Source organism: Canis aureus, chromosome 26, assembly GCF_053574225.1.
Source record: "Canis aureus isolate CA01 chromosome 26, VMU_Caureus_v.1.0, whole genome shotgun sequence".
In the NCBI taxonomy this organism is placed as follows: domain Eukaryota; kingdom Metazoa; phylum Chordata; class Mammalia; order Carnivora; family Canidae; genus Canis; species Canis aureus.
The window spans coordinates 48,550,318-48,573,524 of NC_135636.1; the positions used below are offsets into that span (position 1 = coordinate 48,550,318).

The following is a 23,207-nucleotide window of genomic DNA, read 5'->3' on the forward strand; positions in this document are numbered from 1 at the left end:
ACAGAGCTTCCCAGTGCTCTGGCTGTGCTGGGGCTGAGAGAAACTCTTCTGGCCACATTTGCGCAACGTACATGAAGGTGAGCACATGCACGCATACACACACACACACACACACACACACACACACAGGTCTGGGCCACACACAGCCCAATAATACCCTGCTACTCTATTTTCTCTCTAATCACAATGGACAACATTACCTTGAACATCTGGATCATTCATCAGATGCTCCTGCAAACTATCAAGGACTTTTTGAATCTCACTCCTGGCCACACAGCTGTGGTGTACAGTCTCGGGGATGCCGTAGCCTTTCTCCTGTGGCCCAGCCTCACTCAGGAGCAGCTCTAGGTCCTTGCTTATGTCAGGGAGAGGAGTTCGCCAATAAAAGAAATTATTGAATACATCCTCAGGACTCTCTGGGCAGGCAGAGGAGCCTGGTTCAGAGTTGCTGTTGACAGGGAAGTGGTTGCCATCAGGGAGCTCCAAGAAGGCACTGGTCTCCGGGGAAAGCCTGGTCAACTCGGCTCCAGCCGAGGCAGAGTCTTCTAGTGAGTTTGCCATGAGGCCATCAGAGGAGCTACCAACATGCGGGAAGTCACTGGTTCCCGTTGATGGGTCTTCCGTGGGTGGATCTGGCTCTGTGTTCGACGGCTTTGTGGAACTAGGTTAAGATTGAGGGGAGCACTTTTAGCCATGTCATGGACTGGAGGTATACTGGGACAACGTGAGATCCATATCCTCCCAAGCCCAGTCCTTCTATCTGGCCATCTGACCTCCCCTGTCTCCCAAGGCCAGAAGCTCATAACCTCACAAAAGCATAAAACGTCCAATCAGCCCCCAATGCCCCTGGGCGTATTAGGTGCACTGAAAATGCCACGCTAAAGTTGGGCCAATCCCTCCATTCCATTTGAGTGGTGGGTTAGTCCTGGCTTCTGCTGACACCCCCTCAGTAGACAGATTGCATATGCTCACTGCTCCTGAGTACCTCCACCAGGGGGCAGGCCCTGGGACACACAAGGCACCGGAGCCCGTGAGTGCTATTTGCCAACACCTCTAGAGTCCCAAAGAGGAAGGTGCTGCACACAGGCCTGACACACAGTAGGAGCTCAGTAAATCTTGATGGAGACGGAAGGAAGGAAGGATGCACCAATGGTAAAAAGGATGTGTATTCTCTGAGATGTAAATTACTACTCCCTGGTTCCGGAATGATTTTAGCATTGGAGAGATGCTTGTAAACGACCTCGAGTGGTCTGGTTAGTGTGCACCCATCAACCTCCGAGGAAAGATGAAAAAAAATCCAAGATCAATCACTAGAACTTACTAGAAATAGAATACAGCACCCACTTAAGGTGGGTCAGAATTGTCACCTTTACGTGCATTCACATCCTATGTTTATGGGCATGTAACATCCCATGGCACAACTGTACATTTGGGAGAGCTCACATCTTCCCTATGTAAATTATCCAAAGAACTTCATTAATCAAAAAGTAAGAGAAAATTTTCTTTATAGGTTATTTAATCACTACTCTCAATGAATATTTTATCTAAATTTAGGAGACACAGTAGCTTCATTATTTATAACCCAGTAGTCATGTTTCAAAATCATTATTGCAATTACTTTTTGCTTCTTTACATAATTAAAGCTCTAATATCCCATCTTGCCCAGAAGGTCACTGTTACTAAAACTCCAGACAAGATAATTGCTAAAATTTGAGGTGGACGCTTGAGGTGAAGCACAGGCCCTGGTAATTATCCTGCTTGGAGCTCACCAGGCTGAGGAAGTGTTACCACAGTTGCCTGCACTGGGTGACCCGGAGGCGAAATCAGAGTCCAAATCCTGAGCTGGCGGTCGAATGCTCAGGGTGCCATCTTCTCGAATATAGAGGCCAGCCCTGGAGGGGTTCGCAAAAGTAGAGATGAAGGGGCCCAGGGACTGGAAGGCAGCCTGGCGCACCTGCAAGCAGAGAGCACAGCACGGTGACTATGGCATCCATCAGGTCTGACTCTAGGCCGGGCACCTGGCTGACCCCCAGGCCTGTCACTGTCCACCGAATTATGTGCAAGCAGATTTACTGCTTTCTAAGGCATTCTCCAAATTCCAAATAAACTATTTTTCAACAAAAAATAAGGAAAAATTTAGTACCATCATGGAGATTTTATTCTTCTAGAATTTTAATTTCCCATCAAAGGACTCCAGACTTCATAAAGTGCCTGACCAGACCATATGAATCATGACAGGCATGTTTAAGAGCGTAAAAGAAAAGGTAACTCTCCAGTTAGTGCTTCCTTTTTTACTTCTCATCTCTGTGCTGTTCGGTCACTACCAATGTCAGGGCGTGTACCACCTTCTTAAAATGCACCAAAGCTCCAGATACTTTAAGTGCTTCAATCCTCACTAGGTCTAAATAAGCCAATCAGGAACCTTAAAGACAAAATACACAGTCACAAGTCCAGAGACCCAGCGCTGGTGGCCAGTGGTGCCAAGCTGCCCACACTTACCCATCGGCAGGGGTCACTGATGAGCCTAATGAAGAGGGGTGACAGCTGGGCTCTGCGGACCTCGGGGGACGCGCTGTATGACACCGCCATGAAGCACTCCGCGCAGGCTTTTCGCATCCCCCAAATGTTATCTGAGCAGAGCTCAAAAAACTTTGGGATCTACCAAAGCAAAGAAAATCATGCTACTCAAACTTGGTCACTCCGAGGAAGAGCAGAACACTTTTTTAATGATGGAATTAAGGCAGAGCCATAAATTAATGACAAAGAAGAGGGAAATATATACTAACCTAGAAGGAATCATTTGAGACAAAGAGAAATTATGGTAAGAAGAATGAATAAACATTTCCTTTACCTCTTAATTCTAGTAAATGACTTGGTTAAAAGGCAGAATGATAACTTGCTTTGTGAATTATGTAGAGAAAAATTGTGAAATGACCTTGAAATTGAGTAGATATCCTAACTAGGTCACCCATCCAGGTGTTATGGTCTTTGACCAGGGTCTTTTAGTGATAGAAGGTATATTGTTAAAAACTGATAGTAACGCAAATAATTCCTGTTCACAGAAATGCAAATTGTGTCCAGCGGAATGCACCTGATTATCACCCTAGATGCAGAGCAATTTTGAATCCACTTACAAGGTCACCTCAGTATCCCTCCTTCTGCCTGACCTTACATGTGTGGTATTTTGAGTTCTCCATTAAGCCAGGTATTGTACCTTACAGTTTCCCTCATGAATAAATGACTTAAATAAAATCTTTGGCATGTTCACCTTCTATCTGTATGAAGGTCATGATCACATCCTCTTTTAAAAGTTATCGTTTAATGGGGCGCCTGGGTGGCTCAGTCAGTTAAGCATCCGATTCTAGGTTTCAGCTCAGGTCATGGTCTCAGGGTCACGAGATCGAGTCCCACATCTGGCTCTGTGCTGGGGGTAGAGCCTGCTTAAGATTCTCTCTCTCCCTCTGCCTCTCTACCTCTGCCTCTCCTCCCTGCATCCGCCCCCCATTGGCTTTCACACTCTTTCTCTAAAAAATATAAATTAAAAAAATAATAAAATAAGATAAAATTTATCCTTTAAAAATGAGGCTGTTTTTAATATCCTAACATAAAAACAATCAACCAAAATGCCCCACAAATAGGAATACATGATCATGGAAGTTTCTGCCCAAAGGAAAGTTAGTATGTTTGTCACTGCTGTTCTTCATTCAGCTACATTAAGTAGATGATAACACTTGTACATTCAGAACGACAGTCCACTAAAAATTATTTTGGGGTCAGAACTATGTTGATGTGGCTTGCACCTGAAATAAAATAAAATGAGCTTCTGAACTTAAATTTAAAAATCAATTTAAAGAGTATACTTTTTGAGGTTATCTAACCATACAGGTTAGATATCTTGTCCAATAAAAATCCTGTCCAATAAAAGTCAAATAAAAATACAGGTTAGATATCCTGTCAAATAAAAGTGGCAAGCACTTATTTAGCATAGTTCTGCGTAGGCACCAGGGAAACAGAGATGAACATGATAGGGTGAAGTTCCCACATCAGCAAAACTATAATGAGGTGTGATAAGAGATACGCACGTACTCTGAGCAAAATGTTATGGGGATGCTGAAAAGGGAGAAATTAATTCTCTCTGGCACAGTGGGTAGGTGAGTCTAGACAAGGAGAGGACTTGACAGAAGCATATGCACATTCAAGCTGGGTTTGAAGTGTGAGTTGGGTCCCACCAGGTGGGGAAGACACTAGAAAGAGAGGGGCAGTAATGAGCAGAGGTGTGGAAGGGGGAAGAGCAGGAAGCCTCAAGGGAGCTGAAGAGCCACCTGCTGGCTAGTGAAGTGGTTCTCTGCCCTGCTGTGCATCAGAATCACAAGGGGGTTTATCAGAAATGCAGACCCCTGGGCCTTACCTGCCTCCCCGCCTCCCTGGCCACCCCATCAGTCAGATGCATGGCCAAAGATGAGACCTGCGCAGGCTGGGACAGTGTTCAGAGCTGAGGAAGGTGGCTGGAGATGAGGCAGGAAAAGCACTCACAAGGGGACCCAAAAGGCCAAGAAGGGTAACCTAGAAAAAGCCCACTGGTCTTAAAGCCCAGGAATGAGATGTAGAAAGGTGTTTTAGAAAGAGCAGGGGGAAAAGGGAAAGAGAGAGTGGCCTGGACATTGGGCAGAGACCAGGGAGCGTGACCAGGGAGGAGGTGACAGCAAAAGCCCACAGGAAAATCGGCTGGGTCAGTAACTTCCACACTATTCCACGACCAGCTGCCTAATGCTTATGAAAAACATTCGCTTTGGAAGGCTAGAAATTTGGAATTGATGAATGCAAAATTAAGCTGTCATTCCAAAGTAACAGATTCATAAATACAAAACTTCACAACTGATTTTAAAAGCACCTTAAGAAATGCACTAGCAATTACAATTGGCAAAACTTCACATACCAAAAATTTCTCAGTGGCTTCTTGTCCAACGGCATGACAAATATCACCAAAATTTGTAGCACACACCTTAAAAAGGCAAAAGGCAGACCCGTTATTCTCTGCTTCCTCTTTGTCTTACCAAATTGTGGCAGCTAACAAGCAGAATTCTCGGGGGCCGCAACTCCTCTAGTCAGGCACCTAACAAGCACTTACCGAGCCCGCCGCCCACATGGCACAGCCCGGAGCCCCAGGTGCATTGGAAACAGATTTACAACAGAGTACCAAATCCTGGCACTTTCTGGCTCCTAATTGATCTCAATACATAATGCATTTGGTTAGCAATAAAGCGAAAGAGATCCTTCATATTCTCTGCACGGCAAATAAGACCTATCTTCTTCTTGATGCATCAAGAGGAGAGACCAGAGGGAAGATGGCCAATTTCACAGCAAGGAGGAGGAGGAGGCTGCTCTGTTTGGGGAGGTGTGGCAATGGCCTTCAAAGGGAAGAATCTGGTAACCAAGTGAACAAGCAACTACGGCAGCAGGGGAGGGCAGGGGCTGCAGTTGGGTGGGACAGCAGGGGAAGACGCTTCGGGAGCAAAGTGGGCTAGGTAATGTGAGAGTGTGTGAGTCGGGCATTGGCATCTAACTGTAGGCCAGCATGGTTCCGTGGCTGGTCCTCCTGTGTCTAAGAGCAACAGGCTTACTCTCACAGGATCTCATCTCCAGGTCCCTACGTGTGCCCTAATTTCAGTAAAAATGGGCAACCCACTCACACATTTTCCTCACACAGGTCATAGGGGCCACATTTCTCTTCCAGGCTGCGTCTACTGAAGACGTCAAGAAACTTTAAAGGAATTGATTTTGAATTTTCTAACTTTGAGTTTTTCGAGTTTTGAAACTCTATGTCCCAACCTTCCGAACTTGAAAGAGCTTCCCATCACCACACAACTCGCAGAATCGAGGGAGCAGCAGGCGTTCAACTGTGCTCTTGCTCAGCACTGAAGCCAGTTTGCAGATTATCTATATAAATAAGAGAAAAACTAAAGTCACTTGAAATACGAAAGCACATGTACTGCACATATCACTAACTGAATTCCAAAAGCTGATATTCAAAATATTACCAAAATACCCTGAAGTTAACACGGAGAACCTCCTTTTGAGTTTTGTCAAGGGATGTAATCAATGGCAGGCCAAATATTTATCATAGTTTCCTCAGGTAAGAGTCTGTCTGAAGCTCAAGAGTTATCATTTGCCAGGTACCCAGCATATGTCTCAAACATCAGTGAACAATTTGTGGGTGCTAACTCATTTCACTTTCTCCAAACCCTACGTCCTGGGTATTATTTATCCTCATTTTCGCAGATAAGGGCACTAACACTCATAGAGTTTAAGTGATGAGACCAAAACCCAGCAGTGGTGAGGCAGGACACACAGTGACAGCTGGTCAGAGAGTAAAATGACTGCTAGGGAATCCAGCAATCATTCTGTTGGGTATTAACCCCCAAAATACAAAACACTATTTCAAATGGATACATGTACCCCTATGTTTATTGCATCATTATTTAAAACAGCCAAAGTATGGAAGCAGCCCAAGTGTCCACTGATAGACAGAATACAGAAGATGTGGTATATATACAATAGAATATTATTCAAGCATAAAAAAGAATTAAATCTTGCCATTTGCAACAACATGGATGTAGCTAGAGTGTGTAATGTTAAGCAAAATAAGTCAGTCAGAGAAAGACATACCACATGATTTCACTCATATGAGGAATTTAAGAAACAAAACAAATGAGCAAAGGGAAATAAAAGGGTAAGGGGTACAAATCAAGAAACAGATTCTTAACTACAGAGAACACACTGATCATTATCATAAAGGAGGTGGGTGGCGTGTGGGGGGAATAAGTGATGAGGATGAAGGAGGATACTTGTCGTGATGAGCACTGGGTATTATACGGAAGTGCTGAATTGCTGGGTTGTATACCTGAAACTAACATTATACTGTATGTTAGCTATACTGCAATTAGAATAAAATAAAGAGAAAATGACTGACTGGTAGGCACTGGAGAGTGATCAAATTCTGGTGGAAACTAAAGGAGAAAAGATGATTGAGAGAAAGATCCAGGCTGGGAGAAATGTGTTTTGCTGCTGCCCCTCTGCCCAAGTACACCTCCCACTCTGCATGGCTATGCAGTATAGCTGGGCCTCACATAAAAGTTACAGTTTTAATGGCTTGAAAAGTCAGAGAACAGAGAGTGAGGTTGCCAAAGCAGCTGACAAGTGAGGGTAGAAATCCTGGAAAGAAAGGAAGGAGGGAGTTAAAACAGGGAGAGTCCCCAAATCTATGATTAAATACTACCCTAATCCTTGACTGAACTCGGAACCATGAATGCACAGAGGAGATGGTGAAGTTCAGAGGAAAAAGCAATTCTTGAAGGCAAAAGGAACTGAGTGGTTTCAGTTGCTGAATACTACAGAGGAAAAAGAATCTGAGCTGTTTGCTAGAACAAAGTCAACACTCTTCAAAAGAAAATAGCAGAATCTAGAGTTTCTACAATGTTTCATCAGGAAGCTTCAAGAGACAATAAAAAATTCATAGACTTTACACTTAACATGATGAACACTGAGAAATATATAGAATTGTTGAATCACTACATCATACACCTTACACTAATATAACTGTATGTTAAGTAACTGGAATTAAAATTTAAAACTTAATATTGAAAAAAATTAAAACAAAAACATTCATAAACATGAGAGGAAATAGGAAAATGTGACCATAGTCAAGAAAAATAGAAGTCAGTAGAAACAAACTCACAGAAGATCCAGATGTTGGCATTAGCAGACTTTTTTTTTTTTTTTTAAGATTTTATTTATTTATTCATGAGAGAGAGAGAGAGAGAGAGAGGCAGAGACACAGAGAGGGAGAAGCAGGCTCCATGCAGGGAGCCTGACATGGGACTTGATCCCAGGTCTCCAGGATCACACCCTGGGCTGAAGGTGGCGCTAAACCGCTGAGCCACCCAGGCTGCCTGGCATTAGCAGACTTTAAAAAAGCTTTAAAGGAGCTGTTAAAAATATGCTCAAAGACTAAAAGGAAATAAGAGTCGTAATGAATGAACAGATAGGAAATCTCATCAAAAAAATGGAAACTATAAAAAAAGAACCAAGCCTACACAGTAGCTTGGTCCAACATACCCTCTGGCACACAACAATCCCAGAATCTTGAAAAAAAATAAAAAACAACCATTTGAGAATACTAGAGAGCAACCAAAAGGCAAAAGCTAGAAGGGAGGTTATCCTTCAAAGATGAACTGCAATGGGAAAGATTTGGAAGATAGGTCCAAAATCTGTGTATTCAATTTGCTGAGCTCTCTGGCTGACTCCTAGATTGTACACGCATGTGAAAGATCTCCAATGACCAAGCAAAGGAGCAATGGCCAAAAACAAAATAAACTGAGCAGAGATTTCAGCAGACGCTCACCACCAAGAAGACAGTAGGGAGGTAGAGTAGACAAATGCCTGCTACATCAAAAATCACTTTAGAGCACTTTATAAAATGAAATAGACATCTATTACCCCTCCCCCCCCCAAAAAAAACTGACTTTAGAGAAATAAAGTGTATCCAGAGTCTCCGTAGTGTATCACTTATGTCTGGTGTTCAATTAAAAATAACTATCTGGGCAGCCCAGGTGGCTCAGTGGTTTAGTACCTGCCTTTGGCCCAGGGCGTGATCCTGGAGTCCTGGGATCGAGTCCCACATCAGGTTCCCTGAATGGAGCCTGCTCCTCCCTCTGCCTGTGTCTCTGCCCCTCTCTCTCTCTGTCTCTCAAGAATAAATAAAAATAAAATCTTAAAAATAAATAAATAAAAATAACTACCTATGTGTTGACAGGAAAAGGTGACCCATAATAAAGGAAAAAAGCAACTGACAAATCAACACCAAGATGATCCAAATGTCACAATTGTCAGACAAGGACTTTTAAAAAAGCTACTATAAATATATGAATATGAATATATAAATATATTCAAAGATTAAAAGGAAAATGTAAACATAAAGAACATATAAAAAACCTATATCACAGTGATACAGAAAGTATAAAAAAGGCCAGAGTGGAAATTCTAGAGCTGAAAGATACAGTAACTGAAATTAAAAACCTAATGGGTAGACCTACCAGATCAGAGATAACAGAAGTCACTGAACTTAAAGACAGATCAATAAAAATGATCAAATCTGAACATCAGAGAAAAATATGACTAAAACAACAAGCAGAACCTGAAAGACCTGTGGGGCAATAGGAAGCACCCCAACTTTGTGTAATCCGAGTCCCAGACTGAAAGGAAAAAGAGAAGAGTGCAGAAAAATAAGTACTCAGAAGAACACTAGCCCAAAGCTTCCTGAATCAAGTGAAGAGCATCAACGCACAAATCCAAGGAATTCACTAAACACAAAGCAGAATAAGCATTCACTCTGCAAAGATGAAGAGAAAAACCTCAAGAGCAGTCAGAGAAAAGAAGGATGCTATAAATACAATATGGTATAAATGACAGCTGACTTCTCCAGAAAATGACAGGATGAGATTTTAAAGTGATGTCACAAAAAACAAAAACAAATCGATCAACTCACAAGTCTATTTCCAGTAAATCTATCAGCCAAAAGTGAAGGCAAAATAAAGGCATTTTTGGATAAAAATTGAGAAATTTCATCCTCAGCCAATCAAGCTAAAAAAAGTACCAAAGTACTTTAGGCTGAAGATATGATACCAGGCAGAAACTCAGATCTAGGAAAGAAAGGAAGAGTACCAAAAATGGTAAAAATGGGAGTATAGAGATGCCTGGGTGGCTCAGTGGTTGAGCATCTGCCTTCGGCTCAGGACATGATTCTGGGGTCCCTCATCAGGCTCACCACAGGAAGCCTGCTTCTCCCTCTGCCTATGTCTCTCTGCCTCTCTCTCTGTCTCATGAATAAATAAATAAAATCTTTTTTAAAAATGGGAGTATAAAAGGCTATTTTTTCTTTTCTTAGTTTCTTCAAAAGATATAATTATTTAAATCAAAATTTATAATGTCATACTATCAGGTTCATAATGAACATATATGTCATAATGTATATGAAAACAATAGCACAGAGGAGGGAGAGGGAATGAGTGGAGGGACACTCATTGCAGGGTGCTACCATTTTTGAAAACCCTCACAGAGGAATTAAAATATAGTACTACAAAAATACTCAACTAGTCCAAAAGAAGGCAGGAAAGAATTAATAGAGAAACAAAAACAGATGAGACAAGTGGAAAAAAAAAACCACAATGGTAGAATTAAGTCCAAATATAAACAATAGCTATATTAAACAGACTAAGCAATTAAGAAGCAGAAACTGTTGGACTGGATATAAAAAGCTAGGCCCACCTCCTTGCTAAGGAAAGCATGAACATTTTAAACATAAAGATATTTGCAGATTACTATCAGAGGTAACATCATTCCTTAATAAAAGTGTCAATATAGCACAAAGATATAAAAGTTTTACATGCTTAAAAGGGAAAAGATGGACTTAAAAAGCTTTTCTTCCTTAATAGAAGCAAACTGAACTGAAGTAAATAGAAGGAAGAAAATAATGAACAGTAGAAATCAATGAAAAAGAAAATAAGGAATAATGAAATCAACAATTGCAAAAATAGGTTATTTGAAAATATCAATAAAATTGATAAAGCCCTAGCAAGACTGATGAAGGAAGAAAAAAAAGGGGTGGGGGTAGAAAACATAAATTACCAACATTGTAAATGAAAGGGGAAAATACTACAGATCTTACAGGCATGAAAGGGATAAGGAAATTTTTTTTAAGATTTCATGTATTTGAGAGACAGAGTGTATGAGTGGGGGTGAGGGGAACAGAGGAAGAGGGAGAAGCAGGCTCCCCACTGAGCAAGGATCCCCATGTGGGACTCGATCCCAGGACCTTGGGATCATGACCTGAGCCAAAGGCAAATGCTTACCCAATTGAGCCACCCAGGTGCCCCAAAAGGGATAAGGAAATATTATAAGCAACTTTAATCCAATAAATTTAACAACTTAGATGAAAGTAATAAATTCCCCAAAATGCACAACTTACCCAATAACACAGATGAAATAACAAATCTGAATAGCCCCATATCTGAATTGGATCTGCTATCAAAAACCATCTCATAAAGAAAACCCTAGGACCAGAGGTTTTACTGGTGAATTCTAACAAATACTTAAGGGGAAAAACAACACCAATTTTGAACAAAATGTTTCAGAAAAATAGAAAAGTAAGGAATGCTTCCCAATTCATTTATTGAGGCCCAAATAACCCAGATTTTAAAACCTGACAAAAACATAATAGGAAAAGAAGATTGCCTACAATAGTCCTCTTGAATACAGATGTGAAAATCCTCAACAAAATGTAAGCAAATAATGGAGAAGGAAGCACTCTTCATGGTAAAAGATCAACTCGAACCATCAACGGACGCTATACTAGTAGGTAGAAGTCTGAGGAAAAGCACACTCAAAAGTTTCAAAGTATTTCCCCTACTTACGTCCAGAGAGGAAAGTAGTACATAAAAACTGGGTAGAGGGATGCCTGGGTGGCTCAGCGGTTGAGCATCTGCCTTTGGCCCAGGGCATGATCCTGAAGACCCTGGATCGAGTCCCACATCGGGCTCCCTGCATGGAGCCTGCTTCTCCCTCTGCCTGTGTCTCTGCGCGCCTCTCTCTGTGTCTCTCATGAATAAATAAATAAAATCTTTAAAAAAACAAAAACAAAAAACTGGGTAGACACCACCTCTATCTCCTAAGTCACCAGAGTTAACAATGGCCAAAGTCAGAATGGTCTTGGGCCTCCCACTGTGACACATGAGATGATGTTTCTTCACTTTTCTTGCCAAAGACACAGAGCCTGAATCTAATCATGAGGAAACATCAGACAAAGCCAAACTAGGAGACATTCTACCCAAAAACTGGCCTGTGTTCTTCCAACATGCTAAGGTTATGAAATTCAAAGGCTCAGGATCTGTTCTACATACAAAGAGACCAAAAAGTTGTGACAATTCCATGCATTGTGTGATCCTAGAATGGATTCTCGACAAATGACAACATCTGCACATGAACTGTGGATGAGATATTACCATTGTATCAGAGTTAGATTTTCTGATTTTCATCAATGCACTCTGGTTGTTTAAGGGGGTATTTCCTTGTTTTTAGGGACTAAAAGGGCATAATGTCTCCAATTTCATCTCAAATGGCTCAGAGAAATACATATACATACAAGTATATGTATCTGTGTGTATGTGTGCGCACACACAGGTGTAAGGAGAAATGACAAACTACAAGAGAACCTGGATAGAGGGTATACAAGAGTTCAAGAGCTCACTCCTGAAAATTATCTGTAAGTTTAAAATGAAAACAAAATGAAGTCACCCCCCCAAAATTTTTAAAGAACTCTCCCACTCCTCACCCCATCCTCTGCCAAAAAAGAACAAAAGATGGAAGGAGGAAGGAGGGAAGGACTTCCTGTCTCTGAGGTCTGCTCTTCCCACTGCACACACTGCCTCAGCAGAAAAAGATCCTGGGTTAGCAGCTCACCCACCGCTCTGCTGGGAATCTGCACACAGCAGAGAAGAGGGGAGGAAAAGCACACTGACTGGTGGGAAGGAGGGGACCGGGGAGGGGACATTATCCCCACAACACGAAAAGGTTTGAGTCTTCTGAGCATCTCTCTGACCTGACTTGAGGCAGGAGTTGTACAGAGTGGTGGCCACAATAAATGAGCACGCAGAGCTCCCGTATCCAGGGTAACAGGCAAGTGAAGAGTGCCCAGTCTCTCGGTCTACCCCTCTCCATCAGCCACACCCACATGACCTTATTACTACCCGTATAAAACAAATCCAGAATCATTAAAAGCCAGCCAGCACACCAAGTGACAAGAAATGATATTCCTGTGGCCCTGGGAACTACTTGCATGGAATGACGATCTTCACTTAGTTGCTTGGAGCCAACTATTCTTTATAATACATAACCACAACATTCTTTTTAAATAAATGCACAAATAAAAATGAGCTTAAAAATAGGAATGACGACAAAAAAATGAGGAAGCCTTAATGTGAAAACGTGTTGAGAGAGAAAAATAGGCTTCTGACAATTAGTTATAATCTCAGAATGCTAATGGCCTTCCTGCAAGCAAGAGGAATTATAATTGGTCTCTGGTGGCCTGTTTATGCTGTCTAGATATAATTACAGGAGGCAGCGTTTCCAGTTTTTACCGATTCATTCATTCAACAAACTAACATTTATTTAGTACTGACTCTGGGCCTGGCACTGTGCTGGGTGCCAATGGCGGAAAGACACCTGTGTTTAGAAGCTCACACTTCTGAAGGAGAAATAAACAAGGCAGGTTCACAATTCCATTGCTAAGTGACATAAGACAGATATGAAGCCAGCCTTCTGACTGCATGAAGGAGGGAGTCACGGACATTGTCTGCCATATAAAGATTTCACAAACCAAAATGCTCATGTCTGTGAGAAAGCAGGATGTAAGAAACAGCCTGTAATTTACACTGCATAACTCAATTTAAAAATGCCCAGGCCATGTCTAGTTGGCTACCTCTGATTTCCCTAATCAAGTATGCACTAGGGTTGCCGGCACCAGAATCAACTGATTGTAACCCCTAACGAGAATGAAAAGGAGAGAGCACAAACGCACATTTTGCCCACGGAGGCATGCAGGTTCCTCTGGGCAACAAGCAATTCTTCTGGAACCACACTGCACTGAGGGGTGCATGTCTACAGACGGTCGGCTACAGCAACACTCACACCACGTGGCTGGAAAGAGAGCCCAAAACACGAGGGCGTTGGAGCAGTATAACTGGCTTCTCTCCTCACCCATCACCTCCTTGCAGGCACATGTGGATGCCCACACTGTTTGAAGGGCGGGGGGGGGAGGCGGGAGCACTCACAGACCAGTTGAGAACCTTGCCCCCCTTGGGGAACTCCTCAAATCACACCTGTGGGTTGCTTCTTCTTGAGGAACAAAAGCCCCTCTCTACCCAATGGTCATTTCCTAGCTAACAAGAACAGAGTTCTCTGTGTCCTTGACACTGGGTGCCCAAGGAGTGAGAGATCCTTCTAGAACCCTTCCCCTGGCCTCAGGGCTCCAGGAAAGGAATATAGAACAGCTTCCAAATCTTAACCAAAGCATGCAGGGGCCTCACAAGGCACCCCCAATCCTGCTTCCAACAGGGCTCTGTGGAGAGAGAAATGGAGCTCCTCCAGAAATACCCTGACACGTAGGTGTATCTCAGCCTGAGGAGGGTTCAAGACTAATTGTTCTCTATAGCCACATTTGAAAGCTTACACATTCAAGTAATGATATCAGCCACTCACTTAGAATGAAAAATAGAATTTATGTGAACTAATTTGTTCTGTAAGTGATTTGTGGAGATAGCTTTTTGAAGGCTTGTTATATTTTCCAAATATTTTCACCAGACGAAGAAAAAGAAGAGGGAGGAGGTGGAGGAGGAGGAGAAAAAGAATATTGCTGGCAAGAATGGAGTGGTTGAAAACAAAACAAAATAAAAATCATGCAAAAATGCCTTGAGCATTATTTTTCATGCTACCATCAGTCGTGAGGGATAAGATATTTGGTTATCGGTCGTAACCTTGGAAACTTGCCTAACCAACTTTCCAACAGAGAAGAAGATCTAGCTGGCAAAGTTCACAGCTCAACTGCCAAATATTCCAACTAAATGATATTATCCAGGTTCATTTTGCAAAATAAATTTAATTTCTTATAGAGAAACTTGAAATTTATAAAAGAACCCTGGAGAATTTGAATTTTAATAATCAATTATTCTTCAGCCTGATTCATCTTATAAACATATGGAATATGCAAAAACTTAAATTAGTTTAAAAAGCCAGCCCTGTAACTCATAGTTGAGGAAAACTTTTACATAAATGAAGAATAATTGCCAAATGCTCTGATGCTATAATACAATTTCTTAGCTCCGCGCGCTGTTTCCTCACTTTGAAAAAGAATTCCTTTCTCCAACGTCATCCTTTTCCAACCAAGAAAACAATTATCTCCTATATCTTATTGTACTCATAAGGAAGGACTATGATTTTTTTTAAATCCTTTTGTATGATTTTCCTAAAATGCTGGAATAATCCTGAGTCTTTACTTCTTTAAGAGAGACGGAGGGGGATGTTCTGTGCAGCACCATCTGCAGGGGTCAGTGGAGGGGACCAGCCCCAGAAAACAAGATGGCCAAGGAGGACCTTCCCTTGGGCCACAAAGGAGAAGGCACGAGGATAAGCCGGGGAGTCTTCATCGGGGGTGATACGTGAAAGCTACTGCTAACTTATCAGCCACTACTTTGTGAATGAGGGTTCTAGGAGCAAGTAGAAAGTCCTTGACTCTATAGTCCCTTTACAATGGGTATAGAATCTTATAAGCCCAAGGATACCACAAAATTAAGTATTAAAAGAAGAAATTTAGTATTTGTACTAACTAGTCCTTTCACTGCACACCTCCAACTGGTATGAGCAGATACTTCAGTAGGACATGTCCCAAACTGCTGTGGACATTCTGGCTACACCTGCACTCTTCAGAGTGGACTCTTTCAAATCTGCTCACATACCTACCTACCTGAGTCTTATCCTAACCTAAACACAGACAACCTTGTCTAGTGGATTTTCTTGAACTGCCCAAACACAACCTAAAATCTTCTCCCATACTAGACTGGGTTCCATACTTTGGGAAACAAGGATCATGATCCCAGTGGGTCAAAAGACTGATTTACCTATACAATTCTGTATCTTGCCTCACCTCTGCTGGAACTCCTTTGATTCTGACAGCATTGCCATCTTAAAATAACTGGTGATCTAAAGATAATCACTTCCCAAACAAGCTCAGATCTGAGCTGTGAATTTCCTCTGACCAAGGCCGTATCACCAGCTGCCCTGTTTAAGGGAAAAGTGCTGGCCAACCCTGAACACACGTGATCCTTCAAGTCATGCACACCTCAAGTTATGGGACAATCCATCAAGATTGTGGGGATGTTGTTTCCTAGACAGACTCACGTTCACAGCTTCTGCTTTATATTCATCATCACTGTCCGGGGCAGAGAGCGCCAGCAGGATTGGACACACTTTGTTTTCAATATCGTGCTGGGAAATCAGATCTTGTTCCAGAAGAATCAAGAGCACTTCCTGACTCGATTTTCTAACCTAGAAGAGGAAAAAAGGCAAAAGGTGAAACACCAAATGTGCTAAAGTGCTCTTGGGGTGCAGACCAAACTCCCTAACCAGAGCACCAAGCTGGCCCTGACTCCTGTGACACATGTGAGCCACACAGGGCGTCTGGCCCTCCACCTGTACATCCTCCCTGAGGTCTCAGAATATACTGCTCCCTCTGCTAGGCTGGTTCCTACCATTCCTCTCTTTTCGGGCCAAACATCTCCTTCCTTGGAACCCCCTACTCCCGTCTGCCCTCCAACAGCACCCCTCACTTTTTCCTCACGGCTCGTACCCCAGATATCTGCACAGACACATGCCCACAAGTACACAGAAGGCCATAGGGCAGGGGCCCAGAGATGTGCCCTGACAAGGTGGGACTCGGAAACCTCCTCAGTCCAGAGAAAAGGAAGGCTGACGAGCTGTAAGCTCTTCACAGTCTGTGTGGGGCAAGCTAGCACTAGAACACAGAGGGACCCCAAGAAGCTGGACAGAGGATATATCTGAGGATATGAAAGCAGAGGAAACTCCAATTTACAGAGCAAGGAATGGAAGATGTAGCACCTTGCAGTGATGGTGAAGCAGGAAAGAGCAATGTTCTTGCATGCTCTTGCATGACCCAGAGCATGTAGACAGAATGGCAGGGTAGCAGACAGCAGTTACAAAAGAACCCACAGAGGCGCTCCGATGTGGAAGCTTCCAAACAAGTGACAAGATGAAAACGGTATTTTAGAAAGATCATTCCGGTAGCGGTGTTCCAAGTCAACTGGTGGCGATGAAAGGCTGAGGGTAGAGAGGTCAGCCAGGTAGCCACTGCAACAGCCCTGGCAGGAGGGGCGGGCAGAGGAAAGGTGATGCTCCAGCAATATTACCAGGCCTGGGTGACAGGATGCACAGTGTCCAACCAGAGGCAGAAAACGTCCCCAATAATTCAGGTGTCAGATGCTTATTGAACTTCTGGCACATGCCAGGAGCAGAGAACATGAGAGGAACACAGCCCAGGAGGGCCAAACCCATTGGCCACTCACCACAAGACCCAGTTCCAGATGGCAGCAGGGCTGGAAGGATGCTGCAGGCAGGGGCAGCAGGCGCTCAGTGGACATGGAGCAAATGGCAAAGGCAGTCAGAAGCCTGCTGAGGGCAGCAGGGTAAGGGGTGGACCCCAAACATTATGTGTTCATCCAATCTCTGGAATCTCTGAATAGGACCTTCTGTGGAAAAAGAGTGTCTGCAATGTGATTGGGGGTCACGTGAAAGACCTGGAGGTCATCCAGGATTACTCAGTGACCCAACCCGGGCAATCACAAGTGTCCTTATAAAAGAAAGGCAAGGGGAGAGAGCAGACAGAAGAAGGCCAAAGGAAAACAGGAGCAGAGGCTGGGGCGATGCAGCTGGAGGCCAAGGAAGTCGGCACCTCCAGAAGCTGGGAGAGGCAAAGAACAGATTCTCCCCTGGAGCCTCTAGAGTGAGCATGACCCAGACATTGCCCCGAGCTTGGACTTGCAACCTCCATATCTAAGAGAATAAATGTCTGCTATGTTAAGCACCCCACTTGTGGTGCTTTGTTCCAGCTGCCCCTGCAGACTGTTAGAGCGAGCAAGGAACATGGAGAGGACAGTGGGCTCAAAGATAAGAGATGAACCCTGGGGACGTGGGGCAAGTCAGGTGACAGCGCCTCAGGCAACCTGGGGGAGGCAGGGCCAGGGCCTCTGGACATTATGCCAGGGCCCCAGGGAGCCCCAAGGGTTGGAGGGCAGAGTGACAAGAGCACACACGGCTTCAATGAGGGGGACAACGTGAAAGCCTCAAGCAGCTCTGAAAGCTGCAAGAGCAGGCAGGGGCTCCCGGGAAGGGACGCTCTGGTCCAGGCAAGGATTCGGGGAGTGGGACCCAGAAATGAGAGGGGAGGTAGGAGAGACGCTGCCAAAGAGAGCTCAGCTTGTCACTAAAGATGATCCTGGAAAACCAAACATAACCCTGGGGTCTTTGGCTCAGGCCACCAAATCACCAAAAAGAAAAAATGAAGAGAAGCAAGACTGAAGGTAAAAAGAACTAGGGTGGGTATCTGAGCTTGGGGACCCGATGTGAGCAACGGAGGCCTCAGGAGAACCACCAGTGGTCAGTGCAGACTCTTGAACTCCAGAGGCCTGGGGGAGAGACAGCCACGTGCATGCGGCTCTGGCCAGGCTCCTGGAAGCAGACAAGACCACCAGGGGAATCCTGGCACTATAAGAGAAAGACCTGACAACAGTCTAGAGGGCAGGCCAGAGCCCGGGCCAGTGCTGGAGCCTGGGGAAGGGAAGTGGCAGGGCACTTGGGTCACCCACAGGAAACCCTGCAGTGGTCTCCAGGCAGTGCCCCATCTGCATCCTGTAGTCACTAACTGGGCCTTCTGGGGCCAGGGGCTGAGTGCTCTCTGAGCCGTGGCTTCTTGTCTATAGAAGTGCACAAGGACAGTACCTGCCTCTCAGGGCAGCTGTGGGGTGACACGACCTACACACATGAAGGCTCAGAACAGTGTGTGGGGCCCGGTCTCCCCAAAACGAATACCACTTTCCTGTTACTGAACTCCTGTAACTAGTCGCCAAGAGAGGGATGTAAGTGGTAAGACGATCTCAGTGCACATCAATCTACCGATGAGCTCCAGGAGGAACAGAGAACACGTCCTGGTCACTTTTGCATCCTGTCATTGGGGAGAGCAACATTAAATATCTAAGAGGCAGCCAAAAAACGTTTCTTCAAAAACCCAAAAGTCGTTAATGGTGACAAATGGTGCAAAAAAATCAAGTAAAGGCCAAAAAAGAAGTCACTGGATAGATAAATAAATTGTGGCAAGAATATAAATGCAATGCCATCACACGGTTAAAATGAATGACCACGAGCTCTTAGGATCAATATGGATAGATCTTAACAACAGAGGGATAAAAGCAAGTGGCAGAATGGAAAGCACAGTCTGATGCCATTTATATAAGGTTTTAAAGCACCTAAAAAAGGATGCTCTCTTATTCATGGCCACTTACACAAGTGGTAGGACCATAAAACTCTGGATGGGAAGGAGACCCTGGGCTGAGGGTAGTGGTTTCCTACAAAAGGGGAGGGAGGGAAGAGATGGCAAGGGGAGGGCACAGCAGAGCCTTAACCATATCTATAACCTGTATATTAAAAAAATTAAACAGGTCTAAAGCAAAATTACAAAAGTTAAACATTTGCTGAGTGAGTATAGTAGGTATATGGTATTTATTACACAGTCCTCTCGTGTGATTAAAATATTTCGTGGGTTTTTTTTAAAAAACAAATTTTTGAAGACAGAAAGACACCAGATTTCATAGTGAGATGAGTTAAGTCCGTGGCAAGACACCTCTCAGATGGCTCTTGGGCCATTGGCTGCAGGGCAGTGACCCTGCCTGGCTGGGAGCCCATGCAGGGTAGAGGCTATACAGACTCCTTTCAAGAAGCTTGGCAGTGGGGAAGGGAGTGGTGGTACACTCAGGGTAACGGCCAGAGCACAGAGGGTTGAGGAGATGTAGGTATATGAAAATCCAAAGAGAACAGCCAATGAGAGAAACTGGAAAAATAAGCCAGCTATGAGACAAGAAGATGGGAACAGAGAGATAACCCCCTTCCCCCTGTGACAGAAGGCAAGTAGCTCAGGACAGCTGAAGAAATATGGCCATACCACAAGAGGAGAGTTGACAGCTGATTCAGTGCCACAGTTCTACTACAACTCTACCAGGTACCAGGCCCTGTGCTAGGCCCCAGGGATGAATCAAGTCAGACACAGTTCCTACAGCCAGTGCTCAGAGTCTAAAATGGGAGAGAAAATACTTATCACAACATCCAGAAGAGCCCGGGCAATCCCAACACATAACACCACGTGCACCTCAGGAAACCAGGCCTGGCATCCTGGGCTCCCTCTCCAGCTCAGCCGCATCCTGCACACACACAATCACATTTCTCTGCACCCCAGCTCCCACACCTCTAAAACAGAGGAAGTAATGAGCATGCCCATACGTCACAGGGTGGTTAGGAAGAGGAAACAAGATAATCCTTGCTAATCCTGGAGCATGGTACGTCACACAGAGAGCTCAAGCTGTTAGCAGTACTGGCAACCATAGTAATGATACTGCTATCATGCCCGATTTTGTGATTTCATACCTCCCATGAGTCACTGCAAAGTGCAATGGCCCTGAAGAGTGCCTGGTGAGCAGAGGGAGGCCTGAGCTGCAGATGCTCAGCAGGACCTCACAGACCCACTCCCACAGGCAAAAGAATCTGATTCTTGGTGGAATTCAGAATCCTACCTCCTTGGGGACCCTGTGGTCCCCCCATAGGGGGGATGTCTGCAAGGGCTGGCCTCAGTTAAAGTGAGGCAGAGATGGAGAGGAGGGACATCTGGAAGGAGCAAGGCTGCCAGCATGGGTAAAGCAGAAGAGAGGCACAGGTGCAGTGGCATCATGGCAGGACAGAGACGGGTGGCCCACGAAGGAGTTGGCTGTGCCTCAAGGCATTAGAGTCTGAAGGAAAAACTTTCAGGGAGATCTGACGCTGCCACATTTCTGTGTTTAAAGGTGACAAGAACGGAGAAGAGGGGGTGTACCCAAGAGTTATATGTTTATTATGGAAATGAAGGAGGCATGGTAAGGTCTAGCTGGGCATGAGGGGGAGGAGGGAGGATCTGGATGGCCCCAGGCTGTGGCTCCAGGAAACTGAAGGAAGTATGTGGTGGGTCCACCCGTTGAGAGAGCAGATAAAGACCAAAGGCCTCTATTTTCTGGGTGAAGTAAAAGGCAAGGTCACTCATCTGGTGTACAGCATGGCAAGGTGGAGAGGCTTGATGACAGTGGCAAAGGTCTGAAAGAGCTGCCTTGGATAATGTCAGGCCAGCTGAGGAGGGACGAGTGGAAGGGTCAGCAGGCAGCACTGTGAGACTGGCTGCGATAAGAATCTAGAAATCTACGATGGCACTAATCAAGACGTGGGAGTCTGTGGGTTGCGGATGGGTGGGCAGGCAGAGCCAGAGAGGTGGAGGCACTGTCAAAAAGACAAAAATGGGGGGTGTGTTTGGGGAGGCCAGAAAGAGGAGGATGGGGGAGGGAGATGGGAGCCATAGGCCTCCAGGACCAGAAGGCTCAGGGTGGCGGCAGAGCAGGGAGGGACAGGCAAGGAGCTGGGGTCCAATCACAGTTCCAGCCTCTCCCCTTCTGGAACCAAAGAGATGGCAATGATATATGACAAAGGTCAAAGAAATGTCAAGTTCTTTGGCCCAGTACAATCTCATCTTCAAGAATATATCCAAAAGAAAAGAACAGTGAATGGAAGAATAAAACTGCATCCTTTATAATGCTCACTGCATCCACTGCACCAAAAGGCTGAAAGAAAGCTAAGCATTCAACAAAAGTAAAAATACGAAGATTATGAAGATGTATAATGTCTACTACACACTGGTGAGCTTTCTGGGGCAGGAAATCTGTCCTACTCATGTCTTTATCCCCAGCACAAAGCACCACGCTTGGCTCATAACAGGCACTCAGAAGCTGTCGGAATAAATGAATGAATGGGAGAGACCGCATCACATTATGATTAGACACATGTGGGAAAAAATGGAAGCACCTGAAGAAGAAAATGCAAAGATAATCACAATACTGACATCAGGAGAGTGGAAATAGGAGGACTTTCTTCCTTATTTAAACACCACATTTAATCGTGTCACAGTATAACAGAGTATTTGCTCTTTAAAAATGCTTAGATTAAGGGAAAAATACAAGCTGAAACTAGAACTTCTTGAAAATAACAAAAATGAAAACGTGGCATATCATTAAAAATTATAAATACAAGGGAGCCTGGGGGGCTCAGTTAAGCGTCCAACTCAATTTTGGCTGAGGTAATGATCTCAGAGTCATGAGATCAAGCCCTATGTCCAGCTTTGTGCTGGGCGTGGAGCCCTGCTTGAGATTTTCTCTCTCTCCCTCTCCCTGCTTTGTGACCCCCCAAAATTATAAATACATTTTGCCTTTGTGCAAATCCACTCCCACAATAACTCACAGAAATAGAAAGGCTACAAAACTACTTACTATTTTTTTTTAAGATTTTATTTATTTATTCATGAGACACACAGAGAGAGAGGCAGAGACATAGGCAGAGGGAGAAGCAGGCTCCCTGTGGGGAGCCTGATGCAGGACTCAATCCCAAGACCCAGGATCGCGACCTGAGCCAAAGGCAGACATTTAACCACTAAGCCACTCACACATCCCTTGCTGCAATAATTTTAAAGTGACAAAATAACCCAAATGTCTATCAATAAGCTATGCCCAGTGGAGTATGATGCTGCTGGAAAAAGGGATGAGGAAGCTTGGCCTAGACTGCTATGGATTGATCTGCAGAATACGCTGGACAGTGGGGAAAAAAAGCAAGGGACAGAGCATCATAAACAGTATGCCACTTTATATCTGAGAAAATAATGAGGTACAGAACACAAGGACATGTGCATAAGTGCTTAAAGTTAATAGTATTTTTTAAAGCTAAGAATAAATGAAAACCTAGAAAAAATGGCTATGTACAGGGGAGGGAGGGAACAGATGGGGGAGGTAGGGATGGAAGTCAGATTTTTCTTTTCTTTTTTTTTTTTTTTAAGATTGTATTTATTTATTTTAGAGAGGGAGGAGGGGCAGGGGGAGAGAGAGGGAGAGAGAAAGAACCTCAAGCAGACTCTGCACTGAGCGTGGAGCCCAACATGGAGGCTTGATCTCATGACCTTGAGCTCATGACCTGAGCTGAAACCAAGAGTTGGACACTTAAACCGACTGAGCCATCTGGGCATCCCAGAAGTCAGATTTTTCTGAATGTATTTTGTCTTACAGTTTTGACTTGAATTATGTAAAAACATTTTAAATAATCAGAAGTCTAAATTAAATCAAATGTAAAAGCTAAGGCAATTCCTAAAAAAAAATAAATAAATGATCCTAACTGTGGATTAAGTTGGGAGTTTAGGCACAAAGAGAAAGATTAATACAAATGACTTTGAAACACAGTCTCACTAATATTAACGTTAA

The 23,207-nt window shown here is 44.1% G+C and overlaps 1 protein-coding gene across 7 annotated transcripts in view; it reads right to left on the bottom strand.

The window, feature by feature from the left end:
* The window catches only part of LOC144298597 (serine/threonine-protein phosphatase 4 regulatory subunit 1-like), an 82,132-nt gene that overhangs the window by 16,003 nt on the left and 42,922 nt on the right, over positions 1-23,207 (bottom strand). For 4 of the 7 annotated variants that reach the window (XM_077873716.1, XM_077873720.1, XM_077873715.1 and 1 more), the window contains 6 exons: positions 16,006-16,152; positions 5,830-5,937; positions 4,937-5,002; positions 2,500-2,658; positions 1,770-1,954; positions 201-661 (listed from right to left, as the gene is read on the bottom strand). In XM_077873716.1, coding sequence (XP_077729842.1) covers positions 201-661; positions 1,770-1,954; positions 2,500-2,658; positions 4,937-5,002; positions 5,830-5,937; positions 16,006-16,152 — 1,126 coding nt within the window. Of the gene's footprint in view, positions 1-200; positions 662-1,769; positions 1,955-2,499; positions 2,659-4,936; positions 5,003-5,829; positions 5,938-16,005; positions 16,153-17,186; positions 17,370-23,207 lie in introns of all 7 variants that reach the window. The other 3 variants (XM_077873722.1, XM_077873717.1, XM_077873718.1) reach the window with 3 other exon arrangements.